The following is a 23,982-nucleotide window of genomic DNA, read 5'->3' as shown; positions in this document are numbered from 1 at the left end:
GGCAGTATCCAAACTGATGATATGCATTCACTACTAGTCAAAGGGCTTCCCTAATAGCTCAGTTGGTAAAGAATCTTCCTGCAATGCAGGAGACCCTGGTTCGATTCCTGAGTCAGGAAGATCCCCTGGAGAAGGGATAGGCTACCCACTCCAGTATTCTTGGGCTTCCCTTGTGTCTAAGCTGGTGAAGAATCTGCCTGCAATGTAGGAGACCCTGGTTCGATTCCTAAGTCAGGAAGATCCCCTGGAGGAGGGATAGGCTACCCAAGTATTCTTGGGCTTCCCTTGTGGTTAAGCTAATAAAGAATCTGCCTGCAATGTGGGAGACCTGGGTTCGATTGCTGGGTTGGGAAGATCCCCTGGAGAAGGGAAAGGCTACCCACTTCAGTATTCTGGCCTAGAGAATTCCATGAACTGTATAGTCCATGGGGTCGCAAAGAATCAGACATGACTGAATGACTTTCACTCACTCACTCACTAGTCATAAAGAGAACTAAGTCTTGGGCAAGAGGATTTTAATCCCACAGCACTTCAACTACTGGGTAGATGGTAGGTTAAACAACTGAAAATTAAAAACTAACACTGACCGCTCTATGTAGGATAGCTCCTATGAATGCTAAAAACTTTCTAAAATGATCTCTTGCAAGCCTGCCCCAAACCACTCCCCGTGTGGTTTCGGTTGCACACTGCACAAAAGTGGCACATTCAAGGAGACTATCACGTCATAGCCATCTTATGATTCTGTAAATTTTTTTGTACTTTTATAATAACTTTGTTAACTTCAGAGATGAATGAGTTTTGTGGTAAATGACTATAAAAAGTCTTTCTTCAATAAGATTGGTATATTATTACTTTCTGATCAGACTTATGAAATAAAAATATGTTTGATTATTACAATATCTTGATAATATAACAACATTCAAAATAACCTGTATTTCTAAATAAGAAGTTGCTTTTCTCACTGAAGAACTGATTAGAATCTTAACATTTTTTAAAAATCTCTATCAGCATCATGTACAGACAGAGTAACATGGAAATTTACAATATCACACATAAAATAGACAGCCAATGGGAATTTGCTGTATGACTCAGGGAACTCAAAGAGGGGGTCTGTGACAATCTAGAATGGTGGAATGGGGAGGGAGATGGGAGGGAGATTTGGGAGGGAGGGGACAAGGATGTACCTATGGCTGATTTTGTTGGTATATGACAGAAAACCACAAAATTCTGTAAAGCAATTATCATTCAATTAAAAAAAGAAAAAAAACCTGACAAAATATATTCTCAAAAAAAAAAATTTCAGTAGCAATACACCGTAGTTCATGTACTCTGCCCTGTTTTTCCTACCAAGTGGGATTGCAGAGTTCCTATTTTAAATATACAGGCACTTTCATTATGATACAAATAACTAGGCAGTCACTAATATTAATTTAGCATTAATAACGTACAAAGTAAGCACTAACTTGACATAAATTAGACATTACTACGTAATGATCTGCTAATTACATTATAGCACTTGTTTATTTGTTGCTATGGAAATTTCATAATTAACTGCTATTAAAATTTGGGGCTTGGTACCTATCTCTTATTTTTAAATTTAATTTTCTAATTATTATGATTAAAAATTCAAATCATGTATTATGTTTAATAATTGTATTTCTATTATTTATTCACAATTATCTTATGTTTGCATCACTGTAATTAATGGGAAATATATAACATACTAACTTCAAAAAGATGTTTTACTTGACAATAGAAAGCTTTCTCTAATTTATGCCAAAATGCCCTGTCAGTTAGCAGCAGCCCTGATTCCTCCAGCACTATGATGGAGAAGATACTATTATTTTTCCCTCTTCACACATGAGGAAAGAGAGGCTTAGAAATCTTAAATAATTTGCTCAGTGTCAGAGATAGCAAGTTATGAAGGCAAGAGTCAAACTCTAACACTTTGAGACAGAGCCAGACTGCTGAACTGCAGGGTTTGGGAAATTGCAGATCTCCCTTCTTGAAAAAGGGCCTCCTTCGGGTTCCTGCCTGACTAGACCCTTCTTTCAGTGATGTCACCAACTGGACCACAAAGGTGAAGTCTGTCCTTCCAGAAGGTGACAGCAACGGCAATGGAAGTTGACCACGAGGAACAAGCCAGAAGTGCAGTCAAACGCTGGATCTCCAAAAACATGTGCTTGGTGTGGGGAGAGAGCACAGTTTGATGAGAAGCAGATTTAGATTCCAATTCTGCCTCTGCCGCTTACTCAAGAACTACCCGCCAAACCCTTGGTCCCCTCCAGTATCCCTCTCCAGGCATTCACTTGTCCAAGCCAGGACCCTGGGAATCAGTCTTTCCCTCACCACCCCACCTCTTCCCAACCATTCTAAGAGCCATAAAGTTATTTTCCAAATATCTCACAAACTAGCCTGTTTCCTCACCATCTCTACCACGGTCACCCTGGTCTCACCATCATCTCACACCAGTTACTGTAACCCCTCTTCTCCAGTCTCCCTTTTTATATTCTGACTCCTCTTCAATTTATTCTCCCCATTTTCATCTCATCAAAATCAGGTATTTACTTACAACCTTGGAATATCTATTATTCCTCAACATCAAATTCTACCCTAGCCTACAAGGTCACTCAAGGTCAGGTCCCACCTCCTTCCCCAGTCAACTTCCCTGCTTGACACACCTCCCCTCTTCTACTCAGCAGACCTGGTTCAGATTCTCAAAGGTTCTCAACCCTCCCCCTTTGCACGAGCTGTTCACTTTGGCCTCCTTAACACCCTTTTACCTTTCAAAACTCACCTTAAGCATCAGAGCCTCCAGACGTGCCTTCCTGACCTTGACCTTTCCCCCTTATCTGTCCCTACCCCCACATTGGCTGCTGATCAGATCAGTTACCCTTTGCTAGTTTCTCCTATATTCAACCTTTTGTTTGTCTTTCATGGTCTTTATCACAGGAGGGCTTCCCAGGTGGCTCAGTGGTAAAGAATCTGCCTGTCAATGCAGGAGACACAGGAGATGCAGGTTCAACCCCTGGGTTAGGAAGATCCCCTGGAGGAGTAGGAAATGGCAACCCACTCCAGTATTCTTGCCTAGAGAATCCCATGGACAGAGGAGTCTGGCCTCCTATAGTCCATGGGGTCACAAAGAGTCAGACAGGACTGAAGAAACTTAGCATGCACACACGCACACATACAGTTACCAATTGATTAACATCTGCCTTCCCCAGTGGACAGAAAGTCAAAAGTTGGGAATGACCATGTCTGTTTTGCTCACCGTTTGGATTCTTGTGCTTAGCACAAAGCATAGTTCACTAAATTCCTTTACAATGACTGAAAGAAACGTGTGGCTTTGAGTAGATTACTTAAATTTTCTTAGTCTCTTTCCTCAACTGTTAAAAAAAGGATAATAACAATACCTACCTCAAAAGTCATTGTGAGGCTTAAGTAAAAGCAGCATTGTAAAGCACTAAGCACTCAGCGCATTATTTCCTGCAATAACATGAGCGACGAGAATTAGTCTCTATTTTCAAACTGCTTGTAGTCCTACAAAAATAGGAAGTCATTCGCACAAATAATTAAAACACTGCAGAATATGAGCTTATCAGATTAGCCAATAGAAGGCCTAGCCTAAGGCAAAAAGGACTTCCCAGGTGGCTCAGTGGTAAAGAATCCACCTGACAATGCAGGAGACCCAGAAGACACGAGTTCAATCCCTGAATCATGAAGAGCCCCTGGAGAAGGGAATGGCTTCCCGCTCCAGTATTCTTGCCTGGAAAATCCCATGGACAGAGGAGCCCGGTGGACTACAGTCCATGGGGTTGCAAAGAGTTGGACACAATTGAACACGTACTCACTCACCACTCACTCAAGGCAAAAAAAGGTGAAGTAACCAATATTCAGAGCACCTTATTTATATCTTCCCTCCCCTGGGATCCCTCAGGAGCCCTACTGCTGGACTAGAAAAGACAAGGACACAAGAGGTGATATGGAGACACAGGCCTCTCCACTCCTCCTCAGTACAGTCCTTCCTCTGTCCACAAGGGGGACTCTACTTCCTTCTCCATTGTCCTCTAGGAGGGTGTGTGTGTGTGTGTGCGTGTGTGTGTGTGTGTGTATCCCTGCAGGACTTTTGGTCCTGTGCAAAATGTCCATAAGACATTGGGTCCACACCAAAGGTCCTTGAAATTGTTTCCTATCCAAAATATCCGAGCTTATTTAGTCCATGCCCAAAGGGTTTTTTTTTTCTTTTTTCTAAATTTTTATTATAGTTGCTTTACAATGTTGTGTTAGTTTCTACTGTACAGCAAAGTGAATCAGCTATATGTATACATATGTACCCTTTTGGGGGGATTCCTTCCCACCATGCCCAGAGATTCTGGACAGGACCAGATATCAAGGATCTTTTGTCTCCGTGGCCCTTATGAACAGAAACGAGTGTCTGCTAACTGTGTGTTTGCCTGAAAGCAGGAATCATTTGAAAAGTCAGCTGTTGTCCATTTCCATTATTCCTGCCCGTATCAACTACATTAAGTACCCGATTAAGGTTCATGAATGAATGAATGAATGAAAGGGAAATGAGATTACATAGAAAACAACATGGGTGCATTTTACATCTGTAAGATGTTTTTGGCAAACTCAATAGAAAAGACAAGACACAGGAGGAACCATGAGGAAGCAGTGCACAAGCCCAGAACATAATTCTGTTCAGAGGGTTTTCAAAAGATAGATCAAAGGAAGCGAAACCCCCACCAGGGGTAGCTCTGGCATGTTTAGCCTTCAGCCGCTTCATAATCTACCTGCACCCCCTACCCCTGAGTCTACTTTGACATGAGATCTTTAAATGTTGTGGGGGGGTGGGGGGTGGCAGAGAGAATCACTTAACTGCTATCTGATTCTTCATCTGTAAAATAGAGCTAATGACACTGACCTTCCTCCTAGAGCTATTGTGTGGGATAATTAATTAATAATTGTAGAATCCTTTGAGAGTCTAAAGTGCGACATAAATGCTAAGCATTATTTCCACACAGTCTCAACTGGCTCTTCGAAAGTACACTCTGGTCTCGATGCCTTTGATCTGCTGTTATCACCTGAAATAGAGCAAACAATGCCTCTGTATCATTAAGCAAATGCATAATGAATGCTATTCATTGTTAAAGGTTACTTAGCAATTTAACTTTTTTTTTTCTTTTGAATAGGGACATCCTCCTGTGAGAGGATTATGTAAGCTAATAGCTAATGTATCAAAGGAAAGGGGAGAAAAGAAGCCACCATGGCAACCAGAGCCACGAGGCCCATGCTTCAGCCTTCAGAAGAAACTGATGTCCACCTCACCAGGAGAATAAGAAGAAAACCAGAGGAGAAGGCAGGCAGAGGGGTCAGTGGTGGAAAATGGCAGGCCAGGGCTGGACCTCCTCCTTCCATCATCTCTCGGCTTACAGTGCAAGACACCATGTGCGCTATTTGGGAGGGAGGAGGATTTAGGCAAGAGTCAAGTTTCTCCATCTCTCCATTGTTGCCCTCTTCCACAAGTCCCTTCATGTTCACTGATGCTGGGGAGATTGTTCTTCTTTTGAATAAAACCTTTTCTAGGGATAGAGGTGGACAGAGCTGTGATCAGAAAGCCTTTATCCTTCCCTGCATTCCTACCGATGCTCAATTATCTCCACAGAAATGGACCTTGACTTGAAGCCCAGCAGATACCAGTCCAGTTCATTAACTCCCAGAGCAATCACCCAAAGGTTTTTAAGGTAAGCTAGGTAGCCTGATGGGGCTTCCCAGGCAGCTCAGTGGTAAATAATCTGCCTGAAATGCAGGACAGGCATGTTTAATTCCTGGGTGGGAAAGACCCCTGGAGAAGGAAATGGCAACCCACTCCAGTTCTTGCTGGGAAATCCCATGGACAGAGGAGCCTGAAGGGCTACAGTCCATGGGATTGCAAAAAAGTCAGGCGTGACTTAGTGATTAAACAACAGGTAGCCCGATAGAATCACATTCTCCAATAAAATATGGAAAAGCTCGAAACTTGTAGATTCATTCCTTTTATATTAAAATACTGGAACAGGATTACAACTCCCTTATGTGTTTGTTTCCTTTAGACAGAAGAAATAAAGCGCTCATTTGGTTTAGATTTTGAAGGTTTAGATTTTTATCTTCTGGTGCAGTTAGAAGGTATTGGGTTATTTTACAAGTTAAATCTTTAAATGTTAGAGTTAACTTTTAAACCATGTTTTTCAAAAACTATATACATTTACGATGTGCTCCTCTCCCTCTATTCCTTTAAATAATACCCAAAACACAACTCTTACATCCCCCTCTGTGTTTTTTACTGCCTTGACTATAGAGATTTTATGTCCCTTATTTGGCATTGCTGTTTACTGTCATTCCTCCATAATTCTGGGTTGTTTTTTTCTTTTTTTCTTTGCTGACCTGATTTTATTTCAGTATCCTTTGGAAAATCTATCTTCACTATGCTTAGTTAACTCAAACTTTGGCACGATTGGAAAAGGCTGGAACATGGAACAAGATCACCACCAAGTGGCCAGGCTGGGTGTGCTTCTTTCTGTGCATCTTTTCAGATTTTCCCCCACATTTTTATTTCATTGGATTATACACAGCAGAAGTGTCCTTAAAGATAACTAATCCAGCTCCTATGCTCTTCAAATGAGAAAACTGAAGGTCAGAAAGATGAATTTCTTTGATCAAGGCCATGATGTCTCATAACATGCTGTAGTCTGCATTTTTTCAATGACAATGTCTTGAAACTGGGATTGAACTTCAGGGTCAACCAATCCAATCCTCTGTCATGTAGATAGATGGCTTCCCTGGTGGCTCAGTGGTAAAGAACCTACCCGCCAATTCAGGAGACAGGGTTCGGTCCCTGGGTCAGGAAGATCACCTGGAGAAGGCAATGGCAACCCACTCCAGTATTCTTGCCTGGGAAATCCCATGGACAGAGGAGCCTGGCAGGCTATAGTCCATGGGATTGCAAAAGCACTGGACACGACTTAGCAACTAAACAACAAATCATATAGATGGGGAAACTGAGACATGGAGAAAGAAAATGCCTTCTCAAGGTTCAGAGAGCTGATCAGATTTGTACAAGAACCCAGCTTTAATCATACGTAGCCTGGCATTCATCCTCCTACTAGACCAGCCCCATTTGAAATGTTGTGGTTTTTTTTTTTTTTTTTTTTTGCCCCCATAAATTATAACTCTAAAGAGGTGGCCACAGTATCTGAAAATAAAGTACTCAAATTTTTTCTTCTTCGAAATAAATAAGGCTACACCAGAGGAGCCCTTTCTTTTCTGACAATTTTATTTATTTTTGACTGTGCTGGGTCTTTATTGCTTTGCGGGCTTTCTCTGGCTGTGGTGAGCCAGGGCTGCTCTCTATTGCAGTGCCGGGGCTTCTCACTGCGGTGGTTCCTTCGCTGTGGAGCACAGGCTCTAGGGTGCGTGGACTTCAGTAGCTGCAGTTCCCCGGCTCTGGAGCACAGGCTCAGTAGTTGTGGCACATGGGCTTGTTTGCTCTGAGGCAGGCATGTGGGATCTTCCCTGACCAGGGATCAAACCGGTGTCTCCCACATCGGCAGGCGATCTCTGTACCTTGGAGCCACACATGAGCAACCGCTGAGCTCCACCTCCCAGAGAAGCCTTTTGAAAAAGGCAAATTTCATTCTCGCGGATGAATTGTTCCTTGTGAACAGATAGAAAACATATTTTACCACTTTTGTTTATATTTAGGAGGTGATGAATTTGAGCGAAGGTAATTAGAAATTCCAACTATACTCTTTTGACTTAGGGAAAAGACTTATCTCTAGCTCAGAACGTCTTGATTCTAAGGTTTGACTGCCTGGATTAGAGAACTTTCTTTGGTAAACTGAGATAACTGCTCATTGTCTTTGAATTCCCTTCCATCTAACTTGAGTCATCGTAACAAAAGTAGAAAGGTCCACAACACTGAAGATTCCTCATCACTCTGAGTAATCTGAGTTCCTCGGTTCTCAGGGGGAAGAGGAATCCGCATCGGGCGGCAGGTGCTACGCATTCCTGCCCCAGCCTGTGTCACATACCCTCCTGAGTTTTCCTGCAGCTATGATGCTGGGCGGACTGACGGCTCTTCCCTCCCTACCCCCTCTTCTGTTCTCCGTTCTTAGGGCTTTCGGGTGCCTCCTCGGCTTCTGGTGGGAAAGCTCTGAGTTGGATTTCACCAAGTTTTTCAATGGGTCCTCAGGGAGGTTGAGGCCTGGTTGTCCTAGAGCCCTAGCATTAAACTACTCTCTAACCACGTTTAGTGACTTTTCTCCATTTCCCACTGCATGTTTCCCTTTTCCTCCTCTGTGTCTCCTGGGATCACCTCCCAGGTAAAGTACCTGCATCCAGAGCTTTGCCTCAGGGTCTGATCTTGAGGTGATACAGCCACAATGCTGACACTGTACCCAAGCCAGGTTTCTGCCTTGGTGATAGAATAAGTGTGATCCTCTAAAAAGCGTGTCCACCGGAGGTGGTTCAGCCTGGCCCTCGCTCCTGCACATGGGCAGATGAACCATTAAGCTTGGGAAGTTAAAGTGACAGGCCTTCACTTGAACAAGCCTCTTGCAAGGCTTGAGGGTCACTGGAAATATACTCATATGGTTGTATGTTTTTGTAAAATTTGCAAAAGTAGGGCATTTTAACCACAGTTAAGACAACTGTTTCTGTCCAGGTGACATCTGGAGGCAGAGACCACTTTGTGAGTCTGACGCAGGTGGAAATTGAGCTAGGAACACATTTTAGTTGAACTTTGGAAAGATGATTTAGAACATTTCAGTAAAATAAATGCAAAATTATAGACTCCTGGTTTGTGTGAATATGGAATATGCTTTCTGCTATCTGGCAACCCACTCCAGTGTTCTTGCCTGGAGAATCCCAGGGACAGAGGAGCCTGGTAGGCTGCCGTCTCTGGGGTCGCACAGAGTCAGACACGACTGAAGTGACTTAGCATAGCATATCTTTAAATTTATATATTTAAAGAATGGAAAGAAAATTTAGACTAAAAACTAATGGGTAAGAAACAAGCAGTAGAGTGATAAATGGAGCAATAAAGTCAATAAAATTATTCTTACATCAAGAAGTGAATTGCAACCAAAAAAATTCATATCAAATGCAGTAATTTATTAAGAGGAATAAATACATTGAGTAGAAGTAAGGAACGGGTTCATGAACTATTTGATAACCTAATTAATAAAGAGAAGTGAATCATATGAATACATTGGAAAAAAATTAAATATCTTGATTATTTGACACCACATACTGACATCAATAACCTCAGATATGCAGATGACACCACCCTTACGGCAGATAGTGAAGAGGAACTAAAAAGCCTCTTAATGAAAGTGAAAGAGGAGAGTGAAAAAGTTGGCTTAAAGCTCAGCATTCAGAAAACTAAGATCATGGCATCTGGTCCCATCACTTCATGGCAGATAGATGGGGAAACAGTGGAAACAGACTTTACTTTTTTGGGCTCCAAAATCACTGCAGATGGTGACTGCAGCCATGAAATTAAAAGATGCTTACTCTTTGGAAGGAAAGTTATGACCAACCTAGACAGCATATTCAAAAGCAGAGACATTACTTTGCCAACAAAGGTCCGTCTAGTCAAGGCTATGGTTTTTCCAGTAGTCATGTATGGATGTGAGAGTTGGATTGTGAAGAAAGCTGAGTGCCGAAGAATTGATGCTTTTGAACTGTGGTATTGGAGAAGACTCTTGAGAGTCCCTTTGACTGCAAGGAGATTCAACCAGTCCATTCTGAAGGAGATCAGTCCTGGGATTTCTTTGGAAGGAATGATGCTAAAGCTGAAACTCCAGTATTTTGGCCACCTCATGCGAAGAGTTGACTCATTGGAAAAGACTCTGATGCTGGGAGGGATTGTGGGCAGGAGAAGGGGACAACAGAGGATGAGATGGCTGGATGGTATCACTGACTCGATGGACGTGAGTCTGAGTGAACTCCGGGAGTTGGTGATGGACAGGGAGGCCTGGCGTGCTGCGATTCACGGGGTTGCAAAGAGTCAGACATGACTGAGCGACTGAACTGAACTGAACTGAACTGACATCAATGACTGTAATATAAACTCATGATACATCAGTACAATGAGGATGCCTGTGACAAATTGGTGAATGAGTGTCATAAATTTGAAGTATTTAAAATTAGACACTGTACCAAAAAAAACCCTGAAGTGCCCTAAAAACATACAGATCATATACACCAAAAGCTTAAAAGAGAATTTCCAACTTTGACAACAATCCTAACAACTTATGTGCCATTGCCAATCATGAGCTTCAAGCTGAAAGAAATGTTTCTAAACTATCAAAAATAAAAACCAAATTTTAATCAGTCAGAGTAGAGGAAATACTAAATTTATCTTTCTATGCTCTCTGTGGAAAATAATCTCAAAATATTCTCATATGAAAAAACAACCAAGGAGTGTGCTCCCCAAAATGTTGGGGGAAAATTATCAAACGAGTTTGTAATGAAAATACAAAATAATAAAAAACATTTAATAAACATTTAATAAAACATTTAATAAAAAACATTACTTTTCCAGATGTTGTGATGTTTGTGCTATTTGTCATGATTTATAATTTCTTTCCTTATTCCAAAAAAATGATTTTCGTATCCAATTTTGTATTCTTTTTCTTACAGAGAGCCTCCCAAATTGTATAAGCTTCCATATCTTCCCAAGGTTTCCTCTAACGAATGTAATGCATGTATGCATGCGTGCTCAGTCCCTCAGTTGTGTCTGACTCTTTGTAGGCTGTCAGGCTCTTCTGTCCATGGAATTTTCCAGGCAAGAATACTGGAGTGGGTTACCATGCCCTCCTCCAAGAGATCTTCCCTGCTGGCGTTTCTTACGTTGCTGGCACTGGCAGGCAAGTTCTTTACCACTAGTGCCACCTGGGAAGCCTGAATATAGTACACCAGGCCTTAATCCTACCAGGGAAAGAAGGAAGATGCTCTAACGTCTGCTGAATATGCCAGGAATGGGTATGAAGCATGAGAGTCCCCAAATCGATGCATGTAAAGAGAGTGGGAAAACAGCAAATGATCTTTCTGATATGTCATGGATCGTTACATTTCACAATAAAGTTAGGAGTATATACATTTACTCAAGAAAGGAATTACCATCTACTATATGTGATAGTGACCTACCCTGCTGACATTTCCAAAACATAGAAAGAAAACTGTCACATAAATTACAGAGGCAGTCATCACAGGGGAACGAAAGAAAACTGACAGAGACCTCGGAAAACTGGAGCCTGTTCCATTTCTCAGGCTTAGGGACCATAAAGAAAATAAGACAGTGTGTTAAAACCTGCAGGTCAGAATCCATCACTGAGCAGCAGAAACTAATATATTGTAACAATTATTTTAGAAAAAAAAAAGAAATGGTTTAAAAAGAATAGACTAATTTAGAAAACACATTGGCTCACACATAGTTATATTAAGGGTTTCAAGAAGCATCTGTGTATGAAGGGGTGTGTATAGGGTTAAAGTATAAAAGGAATTTTTGCTATGAAAGGGAAAGGGAAAGGGAAGTTGCTCAGTCATGTCCAACTCTTCACGACCCCATGGACTGCAGCCCACCAGGCTCCTCCATCCATGGGACTTTCCAGGCAAGAGTACTGGAGTAGGTTGCCATTGCCTTCTCCTCACTAATCACTGCTGCTGCTGCTAAGTCACTTCAGTCATGACCGACTCTGTGTGACCCCATAGACTGCAGCCCACCAGGCTCCCCGGTCCCTGGGCTTCTCCAGGCAAGAACACTGGAGTGGGTTGCCATTTCCTTCTCCAATGGATGAAAGTGAAAAGTGAAAGTGAAGTCGCTCAGTCATGTCCGACTCTTAGCGACCCCATGGACTACAGCCCACCAGGCTCCTCCATCCATGGGATTTTCCAGGCAAGAGTACTGGAGTGGGGTGCCATTGCCTTCGGCCTAAAAAGTTTGAAAAGTATGTATAAGGAACATTGAGTGGTTGCAGATTCAAGCACAAGAGAATAAGAATGACAGAAACAGCAGAATTCAGTTTGGAAATCTGTAGCAGATTATAAATTCACTAAAATTGGGGAGGCATTTTTTAAACAGAAGCAATAGTCATGATTGGATTCTGGAATGAAACCACAAAAGCTTATTGACTCAAAATACAATATATAAATTATAGTATGATATGATACCATGTGATAAAATATGGTATGGTTAACATAATGACACGATGTAATATAATGAACACAATACAACTTAAATGAACAATTGTAGTTATTATGGCCCTAAGCCAGCACTCCCATTTTCCTCCCCACTGTCTCTCTCATTTGTAAGACTCATAAGCATACTGGTTTTAGATAGTCTACAATTATAGGATTTCAGGCACAATATTATGTGTATACATTTCAAAACACAATATAACAGTCTGTAATGATAATTTAATATTTTGTTTTACACTACCACTTGATTTAACATAACTGTTTCCTAAACCTTTTTGCCTAATTAGAACCACTCACCCTTCTTTGCCTTCACCTCCCCCAAAAGAACAACAGAGTACTGAATAGGCTAAAAGGAATACCTTTTTTGAACTGGGTAACAGTAAAATCAAATGACACATTTGTTTTCAGGTGTAACACTTGTAATTCCAGCCTTAAGACAATCCTCTGATGGTAACACTGTCAATGTCTCTAAATAATGAAGTGATAGAATAAAAAGTCAATATGCAACAGCCAAGCCCAATAAAAATCTGCAGAAGGGAAAGTCATCTTTCATGAAGCACCATAGAATAATAAATGGGCAAGTGATCCTCTGAGCTTACTTTGTCATATGTTACAACAATAATAAGGGAAGTACATTCTAATGGTTTTTTTGACTTCAGTACCACAAGGAGCTTCCCAGGTGGCACTAGTGGTAACAAACCCACCAGCCAATGCAGGAGATTTAAGAGACGAGGGTTCAATCCCTGGATCAGGAAGATCCCCTGGAGAAGAAAATGGCAACCTATTCCAGTATTCTTGCCAGGATTCTTCAATCCCATGGACAGAAGAGCCTGGCAGGCTATGGTCCATAGGGTCACTAAGAGCCAGGCGTGACTGAAGTGACTTCACAGGCACACACCATAAGAGTATTAACAATGTGTATGTTGATTATATACAACTGGATATAGATCTTATGAGTGTATTCAGATAGAAAGAGAGAAGGGGAAGAGTATTAACATTGATGAATGTCAATAGGATTGGGCACTGTATTTGGTCCATTATATGCCTTATCTCGGAGAAGGCGGTGGCACCCCACTCCAGTACTCTTGCCTGGAAAATCCCATGGACGGAGGAGCCTGGTGGGCTGCAGTCCATGGGGTCTCGAAGAGTCGGACACGGCTGAGCGACTTCATTTTCACTTTTCACTTTCATGCACCGGAGAAGGAAATGGCAACCCACTCCAGTGTTCTTGCCTGGAGAATCCCAGGGATGGTGGAGCCTGGTGGGCTGCTGTCTATGGGGTCGCGCAGAGTCGGACACGACTGAATTCAGCAACTTAGCAGCAGCAGCATGCCTTATCTCAGGCTTCCCTGGTGGCTCAAATGGTAAAGAATCCACTTGAAACATAGGAAACCCAGGTTTGATCCCTGTATTGGGAAGATCCTTTGGAGAAGGGAATGGTTACCCAGTCCAGTATTCTTGCCTGGAGAATCCCATAGACAGAGGAGCCAGGTGGGCTACAGTCCATGGGGTCACAAAGAGCCAGACATGACTGACTAAGCACACACAATACATGCCTTATTTTATGAGGTATAACGATATATGATATATGAGGTATAATGATATATGATATCTTAATATTGCAAAAATTTTTCTAACACAATGTTATCTATTACTGCTGCTACTGCTAAGTCACTTCAGTCGTGTCCGACTCTGTGTGACCCCATAGACTGCAGCCCACCAGGCTCCCCCGTCCCTGGGATTCTCCAGGCAAGAACATTGGAGTGGGTTGCCATTTCCTTCTCCAATGCATGAAAGTGAAAAGTCAAAGTGAACTCGCTCAGTCGTGTCCGACTCTTAGCGACCCCATGGACTGCAGCCCACCAGGCTCCTCTGTCCATGGGATTTTCCAGGCAAGAGTACTGGAGTGGGGTGCTATTGCCTTCTCCCTATCTATTACTATTCTCATGTTATAAAGAAACTATTGGTGTTCTGTCTCTGTGTTGTTAACAACTTACCATACCTTTGTTGGCTCAGAACATAAATTTGTCTTCCGCTTCTGTAGTTCAGGAAGGTGAAATGGGGGGAGCCTAAAATCAAGATGTTGCCAGGACTATGTTCCTTTCCAGGGCCTCTAGGGAAGGACGCTGTGCCTTGCTTTTCCATCTCCTAGAGGCTCCCCACACCTTGAAGGTTTTACCCCCTCGGCTCTTGATGTTCTTCCTCCATCATCAAAGTTAACGACATTCGACTAAGTCCTTCTCATGTGCTTTCTCTGGTTTTCTGTTCCCTCTTCCACTGTTAAAGGCCTTTGGGGTCACACTGGGCTCACCCAGATAATCCACAATTGGATGATTTAGGGGAGGGAGGGGATAGCATGATAGATGGATATGGTAGATCCAACAGCAGTCTGAAGACACTGGGCTCCAGGTGGGCCCCAAGGGAAATGAGAGGGCACCAAATAACCTGCACTGGCCCTCCTCTTCTGACCAAGCCTCCCTATCCTTCTTCCTGCTGTCTTCACCTAGCCCTTCTCAACTAGAGAACAGGCAGCCCGTCGCTGTGAATGAGTTACAACTTACTAACCTGTACTGGCAGGAATGCGAATCCCAGGTTGGGTGTGTGCCCACAGGCACAGCCACTTTGGTCTTTGGGGCTTGGGCTAGAGATGGGCAAGGCAGGGGATCTAGGACAGAGAAAGAAGGCATAGACATGGCTTGATTGAGTATCTAGTTCACCTCATAGTCTCTTTGTTGAGGGACAGGGGGCTGTCACCAAGAGGCCCAGGGAGCTGTCACCAAGAGGCCCAGGGAGATCCATTTACTTGTTGAATAGAGTCTCCCCATTCACAGAGCAATTTGTTCCCACACAGATTTTTAAATGCATGGGAAAGACTTAGATGCAAAGGTACTCACAGTCACAGTTTTATTTTTAACCTTTGTTTTTCAATTGAATGTGGAGTTTTAAATTAATAAACTATTGATATAATCTGCGTTGTGCTCATTCACTTCAGTCATGTCCAACTCTTTGAGATGCTATGGACTGTAGCCCGCCAGGCTCCTCTGTCCATGGGATTCTCCAGGCAAGAATGCTGGAATGAGTTGCCATGCTCTCCTCCAGGGGATCTTTCCAACATAGGGATTGAACCCTTGTTTTCTGTGTCTCCTGCATTGCTGCTGCTGCTGCTGCTAGGTCACTTCAGTCATGTCTGACTCTGTGTGACCCCATGGACTGCAGCCTATCAGGCTTCTCCATCCATGGGATTCTCCAGGCAAGAACACTGGAGTGGGTTGCCATTTCCTTCTCCAATGCATGAAAGTGGAAAGTGAAAGTGAAGTCACTCAGTCATGTCCGACTCTTAGCAACCCCATGGACTTCAGCCTACCAGGCTCCTCCATCCATGGGATTTTCCAGGCAAGAGTACTGGAGTGGGGTGCCATTGCCTTCTCTGCTCCTGCATTGCAGGTGGAGGTTAATTATTTTTACAATGCCTTTAGCATGTGTTAACTTTTTCTTCATTTGCAAAAAGATCTGCTTTATTTTGCAGAAAAAATCCTACCCCCTACTCTGAGTCATCCTAAGTGGTGAGTGTTGCCTGTTCTCACCACTTTATTAGGATACTTGACAATAATTCACAGATCTTCAGGGAGTCAGCAGGCTCTCAGACACTGCCTGGAATGGTGATAAATATCATATATAGATATATATATATATATATATACACACACACTATATATATATTACACTATTATTAAATGTGGCTTGGAATTGCCAAACTGAACTTTATATTATGGTATATAAAGCACCCTTTTCTGATAGTATTTTATAATTCCATGTAATATGATTCCATGTATAATTCCATGTAATATATATAATAGTGTAATATATCATATTATCATATATATGTGTATATATTATATAAATTATATATAAGTATATATATTATATATATATAAATTATATCATATATAATGTGTATATATTATATAAATATATATAAATAGAAATTAAATATAAATATAAATTTAATATATATAAATATTATATTTATATAAATGTAAAATATATATATATTTAAATAGTGTAACTCTTACATGGTTCCCTCAAGCAATTAGCCTGTGTTGCTTGCCACTAGTTGTTTTGCTTCCGTCCTGAAAGAATAAGCATTTGGTCTCTCTGCTCAGAATTATCATGTATTTCCATCTTCCCTCTAGGTAGGTCACTAGATTCCTTTGTGAACAGTGGGCATCAAACAGTCACTAAAAAAAATAAATAGAGCAAAATATGTCTCAATATTTCTCTAGAGCATTGAGTCATATTACATGGAATTATAAAATACTATCAGAAAAGGGCACTTTATATACCATAATAGTCATTATATAAAGTTCAGTTTGGCAATTCCAAGCCACATTTAATTTTCTCTGAAAATTCCCACATGGCAGAGAAGATATTGCTCTTTGTGGCTTTCAAGTCTCTTTCGGGGAACTGTAAAATGACAACCTTTTAGAATTAGCACTTCATCCATAAATAAACACTAAATTACTTATACCAAATAAAGTCACCTGTGTATTTTCATTAACATAAATACTAAAATAATAAGTAGTTTTCCTATATAACCATCCTGGGATTTATGAGGTTTAGAATTCTGCATTTTAGTTTAGTACAAACTAGGTTAGAACTTGCAGTTCTTCATCTCCACTGATAGGTGGGGCTAGGAATTTCTGTATTAATTATAATATTTTAGCATATTAAAATTTATATCTAGATGAAGCAGATACTTCAAAACTTCAAAACTGATGAAACTGCATACTTCTCTTTTAAGGGATAAAACTGTTTGCATTAATATGTGAAATACACTACTAAAACACCCCCTGCTGATTTCACAGGCTTTGCAGGGAGTTATGCATAATTTTCTGAAAATTAAAAGACCGAGGATCAGATATTTATGGTGATAAAAATTAGATCTCAATAACTTTTAAAAACTTGGAAGAGTCTCTTAAGGTGGAATTTTTAAAATTCAGTTCAACAACTATTTAACATATGTATGCATGCATGCTAAGTCATTTCAGTCGTGTCCAACTCTTCACGACCCTATGGACTTTAGCCTGCTAGGCTCTGCTGTCCACGGGATTCTCCAGGCAACAATACTGGAGTGGGTAGCCATTCCCTCGAGAGACTTGCAGAGTCAGAAGATTGGAGTTCGGGACTCAGCTGTGCCCTTGCTAGCACTGGAGCAGTATATATTGAATATCTTTGTAAACTTCCAGCACAGAATTGAAATCAAAATTAACTGAAGTAACTGTTTTGAGAATAAAAGATCATCTGCTCTCAAATACTGATTACTGAAGACAGCATGGCGTAAGACAATAATTCTCGTATTCAGATGTGAGAGTTTCTTAAGAACCCACCAATTCTCCGTGTAACTGTGCTTTTGCTTTTTTTTATTTTTTATGTTGGTGTTAATCTTTTAAAAGTTCATGTGAGCATATTCTGAAGCATCTGAATACTCTCCTTCTAACTGCACACACACACACACACACACACATATATATACACACTCATGACAGCATTGTTGTCATTGTTCAGTTGCTAGGTGGTGTCCGATTTTTTTCGACGCCATGAACTGCAGCACTCCAGGCTTCCCGGTCCTTTACTATCTCCTGGAGCTTGCTCAAGCTCATACCCATTGAGTCAACCATGCCATCCAATCATCTTATCCTCTGTCGCCCCCTTCTCCTCTTGCCCTCAATCTTTCCCTGCATCAGGGTCCCTTCCAATGAGTCGGCCTTCACATCAGGTGGCCAAAGTAATGGAGCTTCAGTTTCAGCATCAGTCCTTTCAAAGAATATTCAGGGTTCAGCATCAGTCCTTTCAGTGAATATTCAGGGTTTTCTTTAGAGTTGACTGGTTTGATTCCCCCCCCTTGCTGTACAGGGACTCTCAACGGTCTTTTCCGGCACCTCAATTCAAAAGCATCAATTCTTCAGGGTGCAGCCTTCTTTATGGTACAATTCTCACACCCGTACATGACTACTGGAAAAACCATAGCTTTGACTATACGGACCTTTGTCAGCAAAGTGATGTCTCTGCTTTTTAATACGCTGTCCAGCTTTGTCATAGCTGTTCTTTCAGGGAGCAAACATCTTTTAACGTACTGGCTGCAGTTACTGCCTGCAGTGATTTTGGAACTCGAGAAAATAAAATCGGTCACTGCTTTGACTTTTCCCCCATCTATTTACCATGGAGTGATGAGACCAGATGCCATGATCTTAGTTTTTTGAATGTTGAGTTTTAAGCTAGCTTTTTCACTTTTCTCTTTCACCTTCATCTAAGAGGCTCTTTAGTTCCTATTCCCTTTTTGCTATCAGAGTAGTGTCATCTGCATATCTGAGGTTGTTTGATGCTTCTCCCAGAAATCTTGATTCCCAGCTTGTGAGTCATTCAGCCCAGCATTTCTCAAGATGTATTCTGCACATCAGTTAAATTAACAGAGTGACAATATATAGCCTTGACGTACTTCTTTTCCAATTTTGAACCAGTCTGTCATTCCATGTTTGGTTCTAACTGCTGCTTCTTGCCACACGTACAGGTATTCTCATCTCTTGAAGAATTTTCCACAGTTTGTTGTGGTCCATATAGTCAAAGGATTTAGTGTATTCAATGAAACATGCCCGCATTACTGTCAAGTAATTTGACCTTTGTTTCTAAGCTAATGAAAACAGCCACAGGTTGACTTAAAGTATAGCTCTCATGTTACTCCAAGAGAAAGGCAAGCCACAATGGCAAAAACCCCAAATGAAGATTTGGTGGTAGTCTGGATCCAGAAAACTGATTAGAAAATTCAATCATTACATGGCACACTATAATATTTGGTAAGCTGAACTTTAAATAAAAGAATCCTGTCAGTCTGCATTAAGACCAGTAATTTAACATCACACACCATTTGTTTTGGTTTTGTAGCTATAGAAATGTATTTACTAAATTGTATTTTAGTCATATGAAAATAGTAAACAAGTTTATAGTCAAGATTCAGAATCTATATATTAAATAGCATCATAAAAATTAAAATGAACATACATTAATTAAATCATTAACTTTAAAATAATCTAATACTTGAGGGGTGTGGCCAAAATTGGAACTCAGAAAAGAAATAACTCAGATTAAAGTCTTCTAACTCAAATGACCTCATCTCCCTCTACTTCTTCACAGTAAGGATAAGGATGGGTTGGCTCAGTGGCAAAGAATCCACCTTTACAAGAGAGGTAGGTTGGATCCCTGGGTCAGGAAGATCCTCTGGAGAAGGAAATGTCAACCGACTCCAATATTCTTGCCTGGGGAATCTCATGGACAGAGGATCCTGGAGGCTTACAGTCCATGGGGTCACAGAGGAATCGGATATGCCTCAGCGACTAAAACAACAACAAACTAAGGATGATAATCTCACCACATAGGACTGTTGGGAGGAGTAAATAAAACAATGAGTATAACCTGAGAATGAACACCTATCTCTTGCGGAAAATAAGGGTTCTGAGTCTAGACTTTCAAAAATAGGATAAATATTGCTAACTTCTGTTTAGGGTGGAGGAAACAATATCTTTAGAAAGGCGGTATAACCAAGTATTTGACCAGAAAACGCTTCCCAAAGCCTAAAGCGCTAAACAAAGCGGCTTTTCTCACTGACTACATTTTGAAGGAACAGGAGTTGGGTTCTGTTCTGGCTCTCTAGCAAAGCCTCGTAGGCTACAGTCCATGGGGTCGCTGAAGATCGGACACGACTGAGCGACTTCACTTTCACTTTTCACTTTCATGCATTGGAGAAGGAAATGGCAACCCAGTCCAGTGTTCTTGCCTGGAGAATCCCAGGGACGGGGGAGCCTGGTGGGCTGCCGTCTATGGGGTCGCACAGGATCGGACACGGCTGAAGTGACTTAGCAGTAGCAGCAAATATGCAGATGTCGTTTAACCCCCTGGGCCGCATTCACCTGCAAGTAATTATAGCAGTAACGGCCATCTTTGATAGCGGCTTTGCCATATACCATGCACTTGAACTACGTTCTGGATTGACACACCAGACGACCTCTCTCAGTTCCACAACTTCAAAGCAAACATTACGTTCACTTAACAGATTTTTTTAAAATAACAATAAGGCTAAGAGAAGTTAGAAACCTGCCATGCCACACCTGCTGTGCTGAGTCTAAAAACATCCACCATAAGAGAATTGTTAGCAATCAACAGTTTTGCCGTTAACAACCTGCTATCCCGTAACCCTCCACAGAGGCGCTTTTAGTACCGCCCATCTGCCAGGTGGGGCTTCCCTGCGGCTCAGCTGATAAGGAATCCGCCCGCCAAGCGGAAGACCTGGGTTCGATCCCTGGGTTGGGAAGATCCCCTGGAGAAGGAAACAGCTACCCAGTCCAGTATTCTGGCCTGGAGAATTCCATGGACTGTGCAGTCCATGGGATCGCAAAGAGTCGGATACGACTAAGCGACTTTCACTTTGGAGTCAAACTCAAAACAAATCCTCCACCAGGTGAACTTCATTCACCAATCCTTGGGTCCGCCCCTCCTCGTTCAGGCCCAGGCCCCGCCTCTCCCCGCCCCGCCATCGCTCCGGCCTCCGCCCACCTCACGTGCAAACACGGCGCGGTTACCCAGCCTGCCCTGCACTTAGCAGGACGGGGAGCATGCGCTTTCTGTGCGCCTGGATTTCCTGTTCGCGTCCTTCGCTTCCGACGGGGTACGTCTAACCAATCACGTAGGCTCGGAGGTGGGCCAGAGTTCTCCCAGGCTCCTCCCCCTGCCCTCACTTGAGGAGCCTTGGAGGAACGTCCGGCGTGGGATCTGTACAGCCAGTTCAGGGTTCATGGCTTCCTCCAGGACGCTCGGCACTTTCCGTCTCCCGCCGTTACCCACGATTCGAGAAATCATTAAGTTGTTTAGACTGCAAGCCGTGAAGCAGCTATCCCAGAATTTTCTTCTGGACTTAAGGCTGACAGGTGGCTTATCAGTGTTTCCCCGGCGTCTCCCTCGCGTCCCTGGGGGAGTGGGGTCGAGGGGGTTTCGCGCGGACCCTGCGGGCGGGCGACGGGGTTCAGGCACAAAGGTGTGCGGTGGCCGTAGGTCAGACCCTTCTGCCGCTTTGCTCTGAGAGAACTCCGGAGCCCCACCGCCCAGGGGGTGTGTAGAGTGTGTCGTTTGCTGAGGGGTGTTTGCCGTGGGCTTTGGAAGGCAGGCTGTGCGGACGCCGAGCAAACACTGGCTTTGGAAGGCTTCTTGTCTCCTGAAAGGCGCTTGTGGAATTCCAAATCTTGGTGTGTTACCAATAAGGAATACATGCACGTGCTGACTGATTTGGCTTTTTATGCAGTTAAACTTGCAGGGACTTTACTGGTAAACAGGTTGGAAGAGTATCCATTTCATGGCGTTCGATATTTAAAAGTTTACTTGTTGAGTCTCACCCTCGAGGGTGCAGATATTCATTCTGTAAACACTCATGAAACCAGCCCCTTTGTACTAGAGCTGAAGTGGGATATGAGAGTGAATGAACAAGGCCAAGTCTGTCCCCAAGGAGCTTACATTTTAGTCAGTTTGCTTTCCCACTCCCTAAGTCACGTTTTATGAAGTAAAATTTAGACACAAAAAAATTCACCTGTTTGAAGCGCACAGTTGGATAAATTTTGCAAATATATATATATAGTCGTTTAACCTCTACCAGCGTTTTTTCGTGCTGGTCTTTCTGAAAGATGATACTGCAAGAAAAAGATTATTAGAAATATGGCAGTTCACAGTTGGAGTACGTAACATTTCTGGGGTTTTGATATTTCATTCTATTTGGCCCCTCTTAAGAAACTGAGTCAGTAAATCACATATTTCGAAAGTTGTGAAGTACAGTCCAACAGCAGGGATGGGTGGTTTTATTTCTTGAACTTAGAGTAGCAGCGTGGGCAAGCCAGTAGCGATGTAACGGGGTAAAAAAACTTAACCTGTTTTCAGTTTTTTTATTTAATTGGACGAGAGCTCTACCACAAGAGCATTAAAAGGTCATCCATCTCGAAAATTCTTTGGTCCTGAGATGGTTGGATGGCATCACCGACTCAATGGAGTTTGAATGGGCTCCGGGAGTTGGTGATGGACAGGGAAGCCTGGCCTGCTGCAGTCTACGGGTCGCAAAGAGTCCGCTGTGACTGAATAGTAACTAGAGCCAGCCTTTTCGGGTAGTCATTAGCTGCATTCTAGATACAAGGCACCGTTCCGGGGACTGAAAATAGAGGTCTTTATATTGAAAAAAAAATCCTTCATATGTCCTTTCTCATGTGAGCCTTTATTCACCTTCAGGAATCAATTCCAGAATCTAGATACTATTGTCCCCTCTTCTACAGGAACCAAAATGAAGACAAATAAGGTACTTGTGTGAGGTGAGAAGCTCAGGTGTGAACAGAGCAAGATGGAACCCCAGGCATAGTGAATTGACTGTGCTCTTTGATATCCATTTGTGTTTGAATGTTTCTGAAAAGTTTAAGGTGAAAAGACTGTCCTATCTACTGTCGTAGCTTTCCATTTTAAAAAAAGAGAGAGACTGTTAAAATCACTCTGTAATATCTGCACTTAGGCAGCCTCTCTGTTCCCTCTGAGAGACAGTGCTCTTTAGTGGAGAAAGGGTTGGCTTTTAGGACTTATACCTGAGCTGGTGTCATCCATTTGTTTTCCAGGTAACCTCACTCAAATAATAGATGAAGAAACTGGAAAGTTCAGAGAAGTCAAAATGGGGTAGTAATTCTTAAGTTAGGGCTTCACAGGTGGCGTTACTCGTAAAGCACCTGCCTGCCAAATCAGGAGACTTTATAAGAGACATGGGTTCAATCCCTGGGTCGGGAAGATTCCCTGGAGAAAGGAATGGCAACGCACTCCAGTATTCTTACCTGGAAAAGTCCGTGGTCAGAGGAGCCTGGTGGGCTGCAGTCCATGGGATCGCAGAATCAGGTGCTACTGAAGTGACTTAGCACAGCACATACAGCACAGTTCTTCCTTAATATGTTGTAAGGATTTGCTGTGAGAAAGCATGTTAAACACCTGTAATGTGGTCAGTGTATGCTCGTTTTCTCCTGGCACCCATTGAAGAGAAAACTATTCTTGGATAATTGAGAGATTGTTTTTGCCTCTAAGCTTACAAAGGTAGGTTATCAATAACAAGCAAAAATGAGACTGTACACTGTCAGTGAACAGTGTAAAGTGCTTAGTACGTTTTCAGTGGCTAAATTTCTACCATCCCAAGAGGCCCAGTTGCTTGGATTTTAATATCTCAGTCAATATGATTAGTCCATTGTTTTTCCAGAAGGTTGGTTGCAATGAATCCTCAGTAATGTGCTTTTCCGTGCTTTCTTAAGGTCTGCTAACTTAGATTGATTAAAAAATTAATTTTCTTGTATCAACTTGCATGTTTGCAAAGCTCAAAAAACCTTCACTCCTAAATTTAACTTTTTCCTAAAAATAACCAAGAATCTCAATTTCTGCAAATCCTGTTAGCTAGGAACTTGGTACCATTGCCACGTTGACCACCAGCTAGATGTCTGTAGATAAAAGTGAATACTGCCAGCACTTTCTGCTTCTGAATTTCTAACTTGCAACGTTGGAAATTCTGAATGTGAAGCTCGCCTTGCTTATTCACATAATTGATATTCAACAACTGTAGAGAAGTGGTTTGTGTTTTTCCATCACTTCTTATATTGATTGGTTTGGCAGAGAAACAGGTGAAAAATACCGTGT

The 23,982-nt window shown here is 42.1% G+C and overlaps 1 protein-coding gene and 1 long non-coding RNA gene across 5 annotated transcripts in view; one reads left to right on the top strand and one right to left on the bottom strand.

The window, feature by feature from the left end:
* Positions 1-1,651: 1,651 nt before the first annotated feature.
* LOC133254214 (uncharacterized) lies at positions 1,652-21,033 on the bottom strand. 3 transcript variants are annotated; one of them, XR_009738605.1, is made up of 5 exons: positions 20,845-20,969; positions 16,314-16,478; positions 12,600-14,905; positions 4,925-5,084; positions 1,652-3,486 (listed from the first exon to the last, which is right to left on the bottom strand). It is a non-coding gene; the product is annotated as an uncharacterized LOC133254214 (long non-coding RNA). The 3 variants fall into 3 exon arrangements; XR_009738607.1 differs by having other exon boundaries at positions 12,600-12,708; XR_009738606.1 differs by lacking the exons at positions 1,652-3,486; positions 4,925-5,084 and having other exon boundaries at positions 9,131-14,905; positions 20,845-21,033.
* The window catches only part of TFB1M (transcription factor B1, mitochondrial), a 67,151-nt gene continuing 64,165 nt past the window's right edge, over positions 20,997-23,982 (top strand). For both annotated transcript variants that reach the window (XM_061428397.1, XM_061428396.1), the window contains exon 1: positions 20,997-21,215. In XM_061428397.1, coding sequence (XP_061284381.1) covers positions 21,083-21,215 — 133 coding nt within the window. In that variant the 5' untranslated portion in view covers positions 20,997-21,082. The remainder of the gene's footprint in view (positions 21,216-23,982) is intronic.

Source organism: Bos javanicus, chromosome 9 (genome assembly GCF_032452875.1).
Source record: "Bos javanicus breed banteng chromosome 9, ARS-OSU_banteng_1.0, whole genome shotgun sequence".
Lineage (NCBI taxonomy): Eukaryota > Metazoa > Chordata > Mammalia > Artiodactyla > Bovidae > Bos > Bos javanicus.
This window is presented reverse-complemented; position numbering and strand designations above follow the sequence as displayed.